Source organism: Artemia franciscana, chromosome 7 (assembly GCF_032884065.1).
Source record: "Artemia franciscana chromosome 7, ASM3288406v1, whole genome shotgun sequence".
Classification (NCBI taxonomy): domain Eukaryota; kingdom Metazoa; phylum Arthropoda; class Branchiopoda; order Anostraca; family Artemiidae; genus Artemia; species Artemia franciscana.
In genome coordinates, this window is record NC_088869.1 from 56,690,591 (window position 1) to 56,705,455 (window position 14,865).

Genomic DNA, 14,865 nt, shown 5'->3' on the forward strand with positions numbered 1-14,865 from the left:
TTTTGATAGTTAATATAAATGTTTACTAAAATCTAAAAAGTGTTTATTTTTTACACAGCAAGGATTTTCAATTAATTCTTTGCATACTTACACATAGAAGGAGCGTCCGGAAAAGTAATGGCTTAAAGCTTGACCCTTCAGCCCCCCCCTTTCCTGTAAAAACACTTGATCCTAATCAACTAACTATAGAGCTACAGTGCCAATGTCACTAACAAAAGAGAACATTCCACAGCACGGCGCTATTTTTGGTCATTTTATACCACGGAACAAAAACTTTGGCCCCAAAGACGGCTGAAGGGGTATGTATGACATCTAGGGTACATATTTAACGATCATCAGATTTTTCCAATTTTTTCCGGTTTTCATAAGATTCGTATATTTCCCTTTTGAACGACCATATAAATAAATAGAAATTCAATTTAATAAGTTTATTTGCACGTCAAAGTAGAGTTAAAACTTGAAACAGGAGGAAATGCTAAATGTTAGCAGCGGGATGGGCGTCTACAGCCTCCCTTGACCCCTAGCTCTCTATACTCAAGTTTTACCAGTCACTTTAGGTTTAGTGCAAGGTAATAGCTTTCTCGAAGAGAGAGGGTTGATTTCCTGCTTTCCCAGTTTTTCGAGGTCATTCAAAATTTTACCAACTTATTTTTTTTTTTACAAAAGATAGCCTTGAGGGCAGGGATTTCCTCAACCGGTTTAAATACAAAATATCCTTATTGCACGCTTAGAATTAATAGTATACGTCGTTCTACTTCAAAAGTCAGTAGTACATTAAGGAGGATTTTGTTGATTCAAACTTATACTTAGAAAAGTGTTCCTCCTCCTTGAGAGACAGAAAAGCCGATCGTCGAAGCTCTAAAATTGGTTCATCAGCAAGTCTAATGCTTTCTGGCGACGCAGAAAACCTCTTTAAAAGAATCTGCCAGTCACGAAATACCTCCAAAGGGCAGGACTGTGGCTTTAACTGAAGTTCTGAAAATATAATGAAATATGTGAGGCCTGGTATAGGGTCTGTAGACTAACTGCAATTATTCGACAGTTAAATGTAATGAATGTGGGTGGTAAGTAAAGAGCAACCGTCAAAAGTAAGCTTCTTGTTTTTGGTTGTCATAACCCTCCCGATTCAAAATTAAGGTTGGCCCCGATTCAATTTTTACCAGTGCGTCGCTCAAGCACCTTGGACTTGCATTCCGGACCTCGATTGGAGCAAACAAGGTTATTAAGAATAAATGTGTTGAGAGAGAAGTTGAGAAAGTCCTATGGATGTTTTTCCAGAGTTAAAGGTGAATTTGAAAAAAAAAAAACAGCTGGTTGGCATTATAACTCGTTTTTCGCTCCCCATGTATTTTTCCTGCTGCCATTATGGAAGTTTTTTTACCAAGTCAGAACGCCAACAAATTCGGTCTCTTTTCGAATTTGGTAAGTATTTTCTTAGTGTTCCTATTTGGTCTCGTAACAGTTATATCTCCAAATGTTACGGGGTTTTTGAGACATGTGATAAGACGGACGTTTTAGAAGGAAGATTCAGACATCGATCTGAGTCAACCGTGGATTTTCCGTTGGGGTGTACTAATCGTTCATGAGTCATTGTTATTGAATATATTATTGATTGTGATGATAAGTGTTTTTATTATGTATATTTCTTTTTCCATACTCCTCTAAGTGCATTTTTGTATGTAAAGAAGGTTCAAGTAAACTATTATAACTATTGTTATTTTTGTGGATGTTACTGATCATATAATATTTTTATTTTCTTTGTAAAGAGCAAAAAACAAAACAAACAAGAGCTAAGAGCTCATATGGCAACTGTGACGAGGCCGGAAGAGCCAAGAGCTCATATGGTATGAGCTCTAGCAAAATTCTAAGAATCAACAGATTGATTTAAAAGAAAAATCAAAGGCTTTATACCGGTCGGGATTTAAAACAAGAGCTCTGAGTTACGACGTCCCTCTAAATATCAAAATTCATTAAGATCCGATCACTCACTCGTAAGTTATAAATACCTCATTTTTTCTAATTTTTCCTCTCCCTTCAGCCCCCCAGATGGTCGAATCAGGGAAGACGACTTTATCAAATCTATTTGTGCAGCTCCCTGACACGCCTACCAATTTTCATCGTCCTAGCACGTCCAGAAGCACCAAACTCGCCAAAGCACAGAACTCCACCCCTAACTCCCCAAAGAGAGCGAATCCAGTACGGTTACGTCAATCACGTATCTACGACATTTGCTTATTCTACCCACCAAGCTTCATCACGATTCCTCCACTCAAAGCGTTTTCCAAGATTTCCCACTCACACTCCCCCCAATGTCAACAGATCTGGTCAGGATTTGAAATAAGAGCTCTGAGACATGAGTTCCTTCTAAATACCAAATTTCATTAAGATCCGGTCACCCGTTCTTTCTAATTTTTCCAAACTAACCCCCGCAGCTCCACCAAAGAGAACGGATCCGTTCCAATTATGTCAATCACGTATCTAAAACTTGTGCTTATTCTTCCCATCAAGTTTCATCCCGATATCTCCAATCTAAGCGTTTTCCAAGATGTATATTTCCCCCTCCAACCCCCAATGTCCCCAGATGTACGAGGTCCTTCTAAATATGGAGTTTCATGAAAATCTGATCATTCCTTCGTTAGTTAAAAATACGTCATTTTTCCTAATTCTTCAGAATTACCCCCCCCCCCACTCCCTCAAATAAAGCGGATCCGTTCCGATTATGTAAATCATGTATTTAGGACTTCTGCTTATTTTTCCCACCAAGTTTCGACCTGATCCCTACACTCTAAGCATTTTCCAAGATTTTAGGATCCCCCCAAACTCCCCTCCCCACATGTCACCAGGTCTGGTCGGGATTTAAAATAAGAGCTTTGAGACTCGATATCCTTCTAAATATCGAATTTCATTGAGATCCGATCACCCGTTCGTGAGTTAAAAATACCTCATTTTTTCTAATCTTTCAGAATTAACCCCTCCCCCCAACTACCGCAAAGAGAGCGAATCCGTTCCGGTTATGTCAATCACGTATCTAGGACTTGTGCATACTTTTCCCACCAAGTTTCATCCCGATCCCTCTACTCTAAGCGTTTTCAAAGATTTTAGTCCCCTCCAACTCCCTTCAATGTCACCGGATCTGGTCAGGATTTAAAAAAATAGCTCTGAGACACGATTAAATTTCATTAAGATCCCATCACCCGTTCGTAAGTTAAAAATACTTCATTTTTTCTATTTTTCCCGAATTAACCACCCCCACCCCCTTCCCCAGATGGACAAAAGGGGAAAACGACTATTTCTAATTTAATCTGGTTCGGTCCCCGATACGCCTGCCAAATTTTATCGTCCTAGCTTACCTGGAAGTGCCTAAAGTAGCAAAACCGGGGAAAGACCGACAGACAGACAGACCGACAGAATTTGCGATCGCTATGTATGACTTGGTTAATACCAAGTGCCATAAAAAACCGGCAAAAAGGTGGTATAATCTTAATGCAAAATATATCACTAAGTGCACCATGACTGAGAGTCTCAAAATTACGAATTCAGCCATCTATAAAAAATAGAGGGTTTTTAAATTATCCTAAGAAGGATACTCCTGAATGCCTCTTTATTTATTGATATTTTTTCCCAAGGGCTAACCGCATTGGATCGATTATAGAATACCTGTCAGAATGCTTATCCGAATGAGTCCTAGAAAATCATGATTCGAATAAGCCCTTTTTAATTATTAATAGTAATATAGGAGGTTATGCCACAAAAAAGCGTGATTTTGGGTCATTCTGTCGTCAGCCAATCGGTTTAAAACCAACAAATTTTTTTGCAAACTCATTTAATTTCTAACAATATACTGACGCACGGTAGTACATTCCGTCCTTGAACTTAAGTAAAAATCCATACAAAATATACAGTTATTAGATAGTAGTTTGAAACGTGCATTTGAATAGCTTAAATTGATAATATACTAATTTACACTCAGTGGTAAAAATTGTCACTCTCTGGCCTAGTGTTCTCGAGGGTAAATGGACACTAATACTGAGATTCTATGTTACATGTTCAGAGCATTCAGTAAGATTCCTGTTAGATCGGGAGTTAATCAAGTGGAGACACTCCCTACGCATATTTTTAAACCTTGTCTTTCTATTGTACTAAACCAGATTTCATCTTCATATTTTTTGGGTCTTTCTGATTTTTCTTATCTTGCCTACGTTGATTCTATTTCGCTTTTTAGGCTTTTTTTTTTTTTTTTTTTTTTAACAGAAGTCAGGACTACTCATCTGAAAACTATACCAACAAACAGAAAAAAATAATTTCCTCCTGTATCTAAATGTTCAATTACTGCTTCATTATTATAAGTGCAGCCTTTCCAAAATCCACAGAAAAAAAAACAACGTAGAAATTTTCTATAATGACACCAGTAACACAATTATATTCCCACCCACGAGCTGAATACAGTAGCTTGGAGAGGACAATGTACTTACGAAAAAACGAGGACAAATAGTAATCTGGACAAAAGAAAAGGACAAAGGAGAAAAACTAGTAAAATAATCCTCTGGGTTGGATATTTGTGTGCCCTTGATGTCTCTGAGAACTGTCGCTAGTAGGGGTGTCCTTACCTCTCTATAAAGTAACTAACTAAAAGAAACTTTTCCCACAAAAGAAGTTTTTCAAAGAAAAGCAATGAGCTAAATTAAACTTAGGATAAGCGGAAATAAAGTAATATAGTAATTCAAGAGGGAAACGAACATGAATCTCTATGAATAAATAACTGAAACCACAAAAGGAACAAAAATTAGAACAAATAATCAAGTCAAACTTAAAACGAACAAAAGCTACTACAAACAGGAGTAGGGATAAAGCCCATATGCCTTTTGAAGACAAGAAAATTCAATTGTGCTTTATTCAAAACAAATCTTATTTTTATTTGCCATAGCATAAAAAAAAACTGTTCTTCAAACAAAAACAAAAATCATCACCAGAACCAAGATTACAGAAAAGATTTCTGTAATCTTGAAAAAAGAAAGACAAGAAAATTCAATTGTGACTTATTCAAAACAAATCTTATTTTTATTTGCCATAGCATAAAAAAAACTGTTCTTCAAACAAAAACAAAAATCATCACCAGAACCAAGATTACAGAAAAGATTTCTGTAATCTTGGAAAAAGAAAGACGAGAAAATTCAATTGTGATTTATTCCAAACAAATCTTATTTTTATTTGCCGCAGCATAAAAAAAAAACTGTTCTTCAAACAAAAACAAAAATCATCACCAGAACCAAGATTACAGAAAAGATTTCTGTAATCTTGGAAAAAGAAAGACGAGAAAATTCAATTGTGATTTATTCCAAACAAATCTTATTTTTATTTGCCGCAGCATAAAAAAAAACTGTTCTTCAAACAAAAACAAAAATCATCACCAGAACCAAGATTACAGAAAAGATTTCTGTAATCTTGGAAAAAGAAAGACAAGAAAATTCAATTGTGACTTATTCAAAACAAATCTTATTTTTATTCGCCATAGCATAAAAAAAACTGTTCTTCAAACAAAAACAAAAATCATCACCAGAACCAAGATTACAGAAAAGATTTCTGTAATCTTGGAAAAAGAAAGACGAGAAAATTCAATTGTGATTTATTCCAAACAAATCTTATTTTTATTTGCCGCAGCATAAAAAAAAACTGTTCTTCAAACAAACAAAAAATCATCACCTGAACCAAGATTACAGAAAAGATTTCTGTAATCTTGGAAAAAGAAAGACGAGAAAATTCAATTGTGATTTATTCCAAACAAATCTTATTTTTATTTGCCGCAGCATAAAAAAACTGTTCTTCAAACAAACAAAAAATCATCACCAGAACCAAGATTACAGAAAAGATTTCTGTAATCTTGGAAAAAGAAAGACGAGAAAATTCAATTGTGATTTATTCCAAACAAATCTTATTTTTATTTGCCGCAGCATAAAAAAAAAAATTGTTCTTCAAACAAACAAAAAATCATCACCTGAACCAAGATTACAGAAAAGATTTCTGTAATTTTGGAAAAAGAAAGACGAGAAAATTCAATTGTGATTTATTCCAAACAAATCTTATTTTTATTTGCCGCAGCATAAAAAAAACTGTTCTTCAAACAAACAAAAAATCATCACCTGAACCAAGATTACAGAAAAGATTTCTGTAATCTTGGAAAAAGAAAGACGAGAAAATTCAATTGTGATTTATTCCAAACAAATCTTATTTTTATTTGCCGCAGCGTAAAAAAAAAACTGTTCTTCAAACAAAAACAAAAATCATCACCAGAACCAAGATTACAGAAAAGATTTCTGTAATCTTGGAAAAAGAAAGACGAGAAAATTCAATTGTGATTTATTCCAAACAAATCTTATTTTTATTTGCCGCAGCATAAAAAAAACTGTTCTTCAAACAAACAAAAAATCATCACCTGAACCAAGATTACAGAAAAGATTTCTGTAATCTTGGAAAAAGAAAGACGAGAAAATTCAATTGTGATTTATTCCAAACAAATCTTATTTTTATTTGCCGCAGCATAAAAAAAACTGTTCTTCAAACAAAAACAAAAATCATCACCAGAACCAAGATTACAGAAAAGATTTCTGTAATCTTGGAAAAAGAAAGACGAGAAAATTCAATTGTGATTTATTCCAAACAAATCTTATTTTTATTTGCCGCAGCATAAAAAAAAAACTGTTCATCAAACAAACAAAAAATCATCACCTGAACCAAGATTACAGAAAAGATTTCTGTAATCTTGGAAAAAGAAAGACGAGAAAATTCAATTGTGATTTATTCAAAACAAATCTTATTTTTGTTTGCCGAAGCATAAAAAAAACTATTTTCTTTTTAAATCATCTCCTAAACCACGATTATAGAAAAGAATTCTGTAATCTTGGAAAAAGAAAGACGAGAAAATTCAATTGTGATTTATTCCAAACAAATCTTATTTTTATTTGCCGCAGCATAAAAAAAAACTGTTCTTCAAACAAAAACAAAAATCATCACCAGAACCAAGATTACAGAAAAGATTTCTGTAATCTTGGAAAAAGAAAGACGAGAAAATTCAATTGTGATTTATTCCAAACAAATCTTATTTTTATTTGCCGCAGCATAAAAAAAACTGTTCTTCAAACAAACAAAAAATCATAACCTGAACCAAGATTACAGAAAAGATTTCTGTAATCTTGGAAAAAGAAAGACGAGAAAATTCAATTGTGATTTATTCCAAACAAATCTTATTTTTATTTGCCGCAGCATAAAAAAAAACTGTTCTTCAAACAAACAAAAAATCATCACCTGAACCAAGATTACAGAAAAGATTTCTGTAATCTTGGAAAAAGAAAGACGAGAAAATTCAATTGTGATTTATTCCAAACAAATCTTATTTTTATTTGCCGCAGCATAAAAAAAACTGTTCTTCAAACAAAAACAAAAATCATCACCAGAACCAAGATTACAGAAAAGATTTCTGTAATCTTGGAAAAAGAAAGACGAGAAAATTCAATTGTGATTTATTCCAAACAAATCTTATTTTTATTTGCCGCAGCATAAAAAAAACTGTTCTTCAAACAAACAAAAAATCATCACCTGAACCAAGATTACAGAAAAGATTTCTGTAATCTTGGAAAAAGAAAGACGAGAAAATTCAATTGTGATTTATTCCAAACAAATCTTATTTTTATTTGCCGCAGCATAAAAAAAACTGTTCTTCAAACAAAAACAAAAATCATCACCAGAACCAAGATTACAGAAAAGATTTCTGTAATCTTGGAAAAAGAAAGACGAGAAAATTCAATTGTGATTTATTCCAAACAAATCTTATTTTTATTTGCCGCAGCATAGAAAAAAACTGTTCTTCAAACAAACAAAAAATCATCACCTGAACCAAGATTACAGAAAAGATTTCTGTAATCTTGGAAAAAGAAAGACGAGAAAATTCAATTGTGATTTATTCCAAACAAATCTTATTTTTATTTGCCGCAGCATAAAAAAAAACTGTTCTTCAAACAAAAACAAAAATCATCACCAGAACCAAGATTACAGAAAAGAAACAAAAATCATCACCAGAACCAAGATTACAGAAAAGATTTCTGTAATCTTGGAAAAAGAAAGACGAGAAAATTCAATTGTGATTTATTCCAAACAAATCTTATTTTTATTTGCCGCAGCATAAAAAAAACTGTTCTTCAAACAAACAAAAAATCATCACCTGAACCAAGATTACAGAAAAGATTTCTGTAATCTTGGAAAAAGAAAGACGAGAAAATTCAATTGTGATTTATTCCAAACAAATCTTATTTTTATTTGCCGCAGCATAAAAAAAAACTGTTCTTCAAACAAAAACAAAAATCATCACCAGAACCAAGATTACAGAAAAGATTTCTGTAATCTTGGAAAAAGAAAGACAAGAAAATTCAATTGTGACTTATTCAAAACAAATCTTATTTTTATTTGCCATAGCATAAAAAAAACTGTTCTTCAAACAAAAACAAAAATCATCACCAGAACCAAGATTACAGAAAAGATTTCTGTAATCTTGGAAAAAGAAAGACGAGAAAATTCAATTGTGATTTATTCCAAACAAATCTTATTTTTATTTGCCGCAGCATAAAAAAAAAACTGTTCTTCAAACAAAAACAAAAATCATCACCAGAACCAAGATTACAGAAAAGATTTCTGTAATCTTGGAAAAAGAAAGACGAGAAAATTCAATTGTGATTTATTCCAAACAAATCTTATTTTTATTTGCCGCAGCATAAAAAAAAAACTGTTCTTCAAACAAAAACAAAAATCATCACCAGAACCAAGATTACAGAAAAGATTTCTGTAATCTTGGAAAAAGAAAGACAAGAAAATTCAATTGTGACTTATTCAAAACAAATCTTATTTTTATTCGCCATAGCATAAAAAAAAAACTGTTCTTCAAACAAACAAAAAATCATCACCTGAACCAAGATTACAGAAAAGATTTCTGTAATCTTGGAAAAAGAAAGACGAGAAAATTCAATTGTGATTTATTCCAAACAAATCTTATTTTTATTTGCCGCAGCATAAAAAAACTGTTCTTCAAACAAACAAAAAATCATCACCAGAACCAAGATTACAGAAAAGATTTCTGTAATCTTGGAAAAAGAAAGACGAGAAAATTCAATTGTGATTTATTCCAAACAAATCTTATTTTTATTTGCCGCAGCATAAAAAAAAAATTGTTCTTCAAACAAACAAAAAATCATCACCTGAACCAAGATTACAGAAAAGATTTCTGTAATTTTGGAAAAAGAAAGACGAGAAAATTCAATTGTGATTTATTCCAAACAAATCTTATTTTTATTTGCCGCAGCATAAAAAAAACTGTTCTTCAAACAAACAAAAAATCATCACCTGAACCAAGATTACAGAAAAGATTTCTGTAATCTTGGAAAAAGAAAGACGAGAAAATTCAATTGTGATTTATTCCAAACAAATCTTATTTTTATTTGCCGCAGCGTAAAAAAAAAACTGTTCTTCAAACAAAAACAAAAATCATCACCAGAACCAAGATTACAGAAAAGATTTCTGTAATCTTGGAAAAAGAAAGACGAGAAAATTCAATTGTGATTTATTCCAAACAAATCTTATTTTTATTTGCCGCAGCATAAAAAAAACTGTTCTTCAAACAAACAAAAAATCATCACCTGAACCAAGATTACAGAAAAGATTTCTGTAATCTTGGAAAAAGAAAGACGAGAAAATTCAATTGTGATTTATTCCAAACAAATCTTATTTTTATTTGCCGCAGCATAAAAAAAACTGTTCTTCAAACAAAAACAAAAATCATCACCAGAACCAAGATTACAGAAAAGATTTCTGTAATCTTGGAAAAAGAAAGACGAGAAAATTCAATTGTGATTTATTCCAAACAAATCTTATTTTTATTTGCCGCAGCATAAAAAAAAAACTGTTCATCAAACAAACAAAAAATCATCACCTGAACCAAGATTACAGAAAAGATTTCTGTAATCTTGGAAAAAGAAAGACGAGAATATTCAATTGTGATTTATTCAAAACAAATCTTATTTTTGTTTGCCGAAGCATAAAAAAAACTATTTTCTTTTTAAATCATCTCCTAAACCACGATTATAGAAAAGAATTCTGTAATCTTGGAAAAAGAAAGACGAGAAAATTCAATTGTGATTTATTCCAAACAAATCTTATTTTTATTTGCCGCAGCATAAAAAAAAACTGTTCTTCAAACAAAAACAAAAATCATCACCAGAACCAAGATTACAGAAAAGATTTCTGTAATCTTGGAAAAAGAAAGACGAGAAAATTCAATTGTGATTTATTCCAAACAAATCTTATTTTTATTTGCCGCAGCATAAAAAAAACTGTTCTTCAAACAAACAAAAAATCATAACCTGAACCAAGATTACAGAAAAGATTTCTGTAATCTTGGAAAAAGAAAGACGAGAAAATTCAATTGTGATTTATTCCAAACAAATCTTATTTTTATTTGCCGCAGCATAAAAAAAAACTGTTCTTCAAACAAACAAAAAATCATCACCTGAACCAAGATTACAGAAAAGATTTCTGTAATCTTGGAAAAAGAAAGACGAGAAAATTCAATTGTGATTTATTCCAAACAAATCTTATTTTTATTTGCCGCAGCATAAAAAAAACTGTTCTTCAAACAAAAACAAAAATCATCACCAGAACCAAGATTACAGAAAAGATTTCTGTAATCTTGGAAAAAGAAAGACGAGAAAATTCAATTGTGATTTATTCCAAACAAATCTTATTTTTATTTGCCGCAGCATAAAAAAAACTGTTCTTCAAACAAACAAAAAATCATCACCTGAACCAAGATTACAGAAAAGATTTCTGTAATCTTGGAAAAAGAAAGACGAGAAAATTCAATTGTGATTTATTCCAAACAAATCTTATTTTTATTTGCCGCAGCATAAAAAAAAACTGTTCTTCAAACAAAAACAAAAATCATCACCAGAACCAAGATTACAGAAAAGATTTCTGTAATCTTGGAAAAAGAAAGACGAGAAAATTCAATTGTGATTTATTCCAAACAAATCTTATTTTTATTTGCCGCAGCATAAAAAAAACTGTTCTTCAAACAAACAAAAAATAATCACCTGAACCAAGATTACAGAAAAGATTTCTGTAATCTTGGAAAAAGAAAGACGAGAAAATTCAATTGTGATTTATTCCAAACAAATCTTATTTTTATTTGCCGCAGCATAAAAAAAAACTGTTCTTCAAACAAAAACAAAAATCATCACCAGAACCAAGATTACAGAAAAGATTTCTGTAATCTTGGAAAAAGAAAGACGAGAAAATTCAATTGTGATTTATTCCAAACCAATCTTATTTTTATTTGCCGCAGCATAAAAAAAAACTGTTCTTCAAACAAAACAAAAATCATCACCTGAACCAAGATTACAGAAAAGATTTCTGTAATCTTGGAAAAAGAAAGACGAGAAAATTCAATTGTGATTTATTCAAAACAAATCTTATTTTTGTTTGCCGAAGCATAAAAAAAACTATTTTTTTTTAAATCATCTCCTAAACCACGATTATAGAAAAGAATTCTGTAATCTTGGAAAAAGAAAGACGAGAAAATTCAATTGTGATTTATTCCAAACAAATCTTATTTTTATTTGCCGCAGCATAAAAAAAAACTGTTCTTCAAACAAAAACAAAAATCATCACCAGAACCAAGATTACAGAAAAGATTTCTGTAATCTTGGAAAAAGAAAGACGAGAAAATTCAATTGTGATTTATTCCAAACAAATCTTATTTTTATTTGCCGCAGCATAAAAAAAAACTGTTCTTCAAACAAACAAAAAATCATCACCTGAACCAAGATTACAGAAAAGATTTCTGTAATCTTGGAAAAAGAAAGACGAGAAAATTCAATTGTGATTTATTCAAAACAAATCTTATTTTTGTTTGCCGAAGCATAAAAAAAACTATTTTTTTTTAAATCATCTCCTAAACCACGATTATAGAAAAGAATTCTGTAATCTTGGAAAAAGAAAGACGAGAAAATTCAATTGTGATTTATTCCAAACAAATCTTATTTTTATTTGCCGCAGCATAAAAAAAAAAAAAAACTGTTCTCCAAACAAAAACAAAAATCATCACCAGAACCAAGATTACAGAAAAGATTTCTGTAATCTTGGAAAAAGAAAGACGAGAAAATTTAATTCTGATTTATTCCAAACAAATCTTATTTTTATTTGCCGCAGCATAAAAAAAAAACTGTTCTTCAAACAAACAAAAAATCATCACCTGAACCAAGATTACAGAAAAGATTTCTGTAATCTTGGAAAAAGAAAGACGAGAAAATTCAATTGTGATTTATTCCAAACAAATCTTATTTTTATTTGCCGCAGCATAAAAAAGACTGTTCTTCAAACAAAAACAAAAATCATCACCAGAACCAAGATTACAGAAAAGATTTCTGTAATCTTGGAAAAAGAAAGACGAGAAAATTCAATTGTGATTTATTCCAAACAAATCTTATTTTTATTTGCCGCAGCATAAAAAAAACTGTTCTTCAAACAAACAAAAAATCATCACCTGAACCAAGATTACAGAAAAGATTTCTGTAATCTTAGAAAAAGAAAGACGAGAAAATTCAATTGTGATTTATACCAAACAAATCTTATTTTTATTTGCCGCAGCATAAAAAAAACTGTTCTTCAAACAAAAACAAAAATCATCACCAGAACCAAGATTAAAGAAAAGATTTCTGTAATCTTGGAAAAAGAAAGACGAGAAAATTCAATTGTGATTTATTCCAAACAAATCTTATTTTTATTTGCCGCAGCATAAAAAAAAACTGTTCTTCAAACAAACAAAAAATCACCACCAGAACCAAGATTATAGAAAAGATTTCTCTAATCTTGGAAAAAGAAAGACAAGAAAATTCAATTGTGATTTATTCCAAACAAATCTTATTTTTATTTGCCGCAGCATAAAAAAAAACTGTTCTTCAAACAAACAAAAAATCATCACCTGAACCAAGATTACAGAAAAGATTTCTGTAATCTTGGAAAAAGAAAGACGAGAAAATTCAATTGTGATTTATTCAAAACAAATCTTATTTTTGTTTGCCGAAGCATAAAAAAAACTATTTTTTTTTAAATCATCTCCTAAACCACGATTATAGAAAAGAATTCTGTAATCTTGGAAAAAGAAAGACGAGAAAATTCAATTGTGATTTATTCCAAACAAATCTTATTTTTATTTGCCGCAGCATAAAAAAAAACTGTTCTTCAAACAAAAACAAAAATCATCACCAGAACCAAGATTACAGAAAATATTTCTGTAATCTTGGAAAAAGAAAGACGAGAAAATTCAATTGTGATTTATTCCAAACAAATCTTATTTTTATTTGCCGGAGCATAAAAAAAACTGTTCTTCAAACAAACAAAAAATCATCACCTGAACCAAGATTACAGAAAAGATTTCTGTAATCTTGGAAAAAGAAAGACGAGAAAATTCAATTGTGATTTATTCCAAACAAATCTTATTTTTATTTGCCGCAGCATAAAAAAAACTGTTCTTCAAACAAACAAAAAATCATCACCTGAACCAAGATTACAGAAAAGATTTCTGTAATCTTGGAAAAAGAAAGACGAGAAAATTCAATTGTGATTTATTCCAAACAAATCTTATTTTTATTTGCCGCAGCATAAAAAAAAACTGTTCTTCAAACAAAAAAAAAATCATCACCTGAACCAAGATTACAGAAAAGATTTCTGTAATCTTGGAAAAAGAAAGACGAGAAAATTCAATTGTGATTTATTCCAAACAAATCTTATTTTTATTTGCCGCAGCATAAAAAAAACTGTTCTTCAAACAAACAAAAAATCATCACCTGAACCAAGATTACAGAAAAGATTTCTGTAATCTTGGAAAAAGAAAGACGAGAAAATTCAATTGTGATTTATTCCAAACAAATCTTATTTTTATTTGCCGCAGCATAAAAAAAACTGTTCTTCAAACAAACAAAAAATCATCACCTGAACCAAGATTACAGAAAAGATTTCTGTAATCTTGGAAAAAGAAAGACGAGAAAACTCAATTGTGATTTATTCCAAACAAATCTTATTTTTATTTGCCGCAGCATAAAAAAAACTGTTCTTCAAACAAAAACAAAAATCATCACCAGAACCAAGATTACAGAAAAGATTTCTGTAATCTTGGAAAAAGAAAGACGAGAAAATTCAATTGTGATTTATTCCAAACAAATCTTATTTTTATTTGCCGCAACATAAAAAAAAACTGTTCTTCAAACAAACAAAAAATCATCACCTGAACCAAGATTACAGAAAAGATTTCAGTAATCTTGGAAAAAGAAAGACGAGAAAATTCAATTGTGATTTATTCCGAACAAATCTTATTTTTATTTGCCGCAGCATAAAAAAAACTGTTCTTCAAACAAAAACAAAAATCATCACCAGAACCAAGATTACAGAAAAGATTTCTGTAATCTTGGAAAAAGAAAGACGAGAAAATTCAATTGTGATTTATTCCAAACAAATCTTATTTTTATTTGCCGCAGGATAAAAAAAACTGTTCTTCAAACAAAAACAAAAATCATCACCAGAACCAAGATTACAGAAAAGATTTCTGTAATCTTGGAAAAAGAGAGACGAGAAAATTCAATTGTGATTTATTCCAAACAAATCTTATTTTTATTTGCCGCAGCATAAAAAAAAACTGTTCTTCAAACAAAAACAAAAATCATCACCAGAACCAAGATTACAGAAAAGATTTCTGTAATCTTGGAAAAAGAAAGACAAGAAAATTCAATTGTGATTTATTCAAAACAAATCTTATTTTTATTTGCCGCAGCA

General features: G+C 30.9%; 1 protein-coding gene across 3 annotated transcripts in view; it reads right to left on the bottom strand.

Annotated features, from left to right (window-relative positions):
* LOC136029501 (FERM domain-containing protein 8-like) overlaps positions 1–14,865 on the bottom strand; it is a 71,591-nt gene that overhangs the window by 25,354 nt on the left and 31,372 nt on the right. For all 3 annotated transcript variants that reach the window (XM_065707946.1, XM_065707947.1, XM_065707945.1), the window contains exon 4: positions 807–975. In XM_065707946.1, the coding sequence (XP_065564018.1) occupies positions 807–975 (169 nt within the window). The remainder of the gene's footprint in view (positions 1–806; positions 976–14,865) is intronic.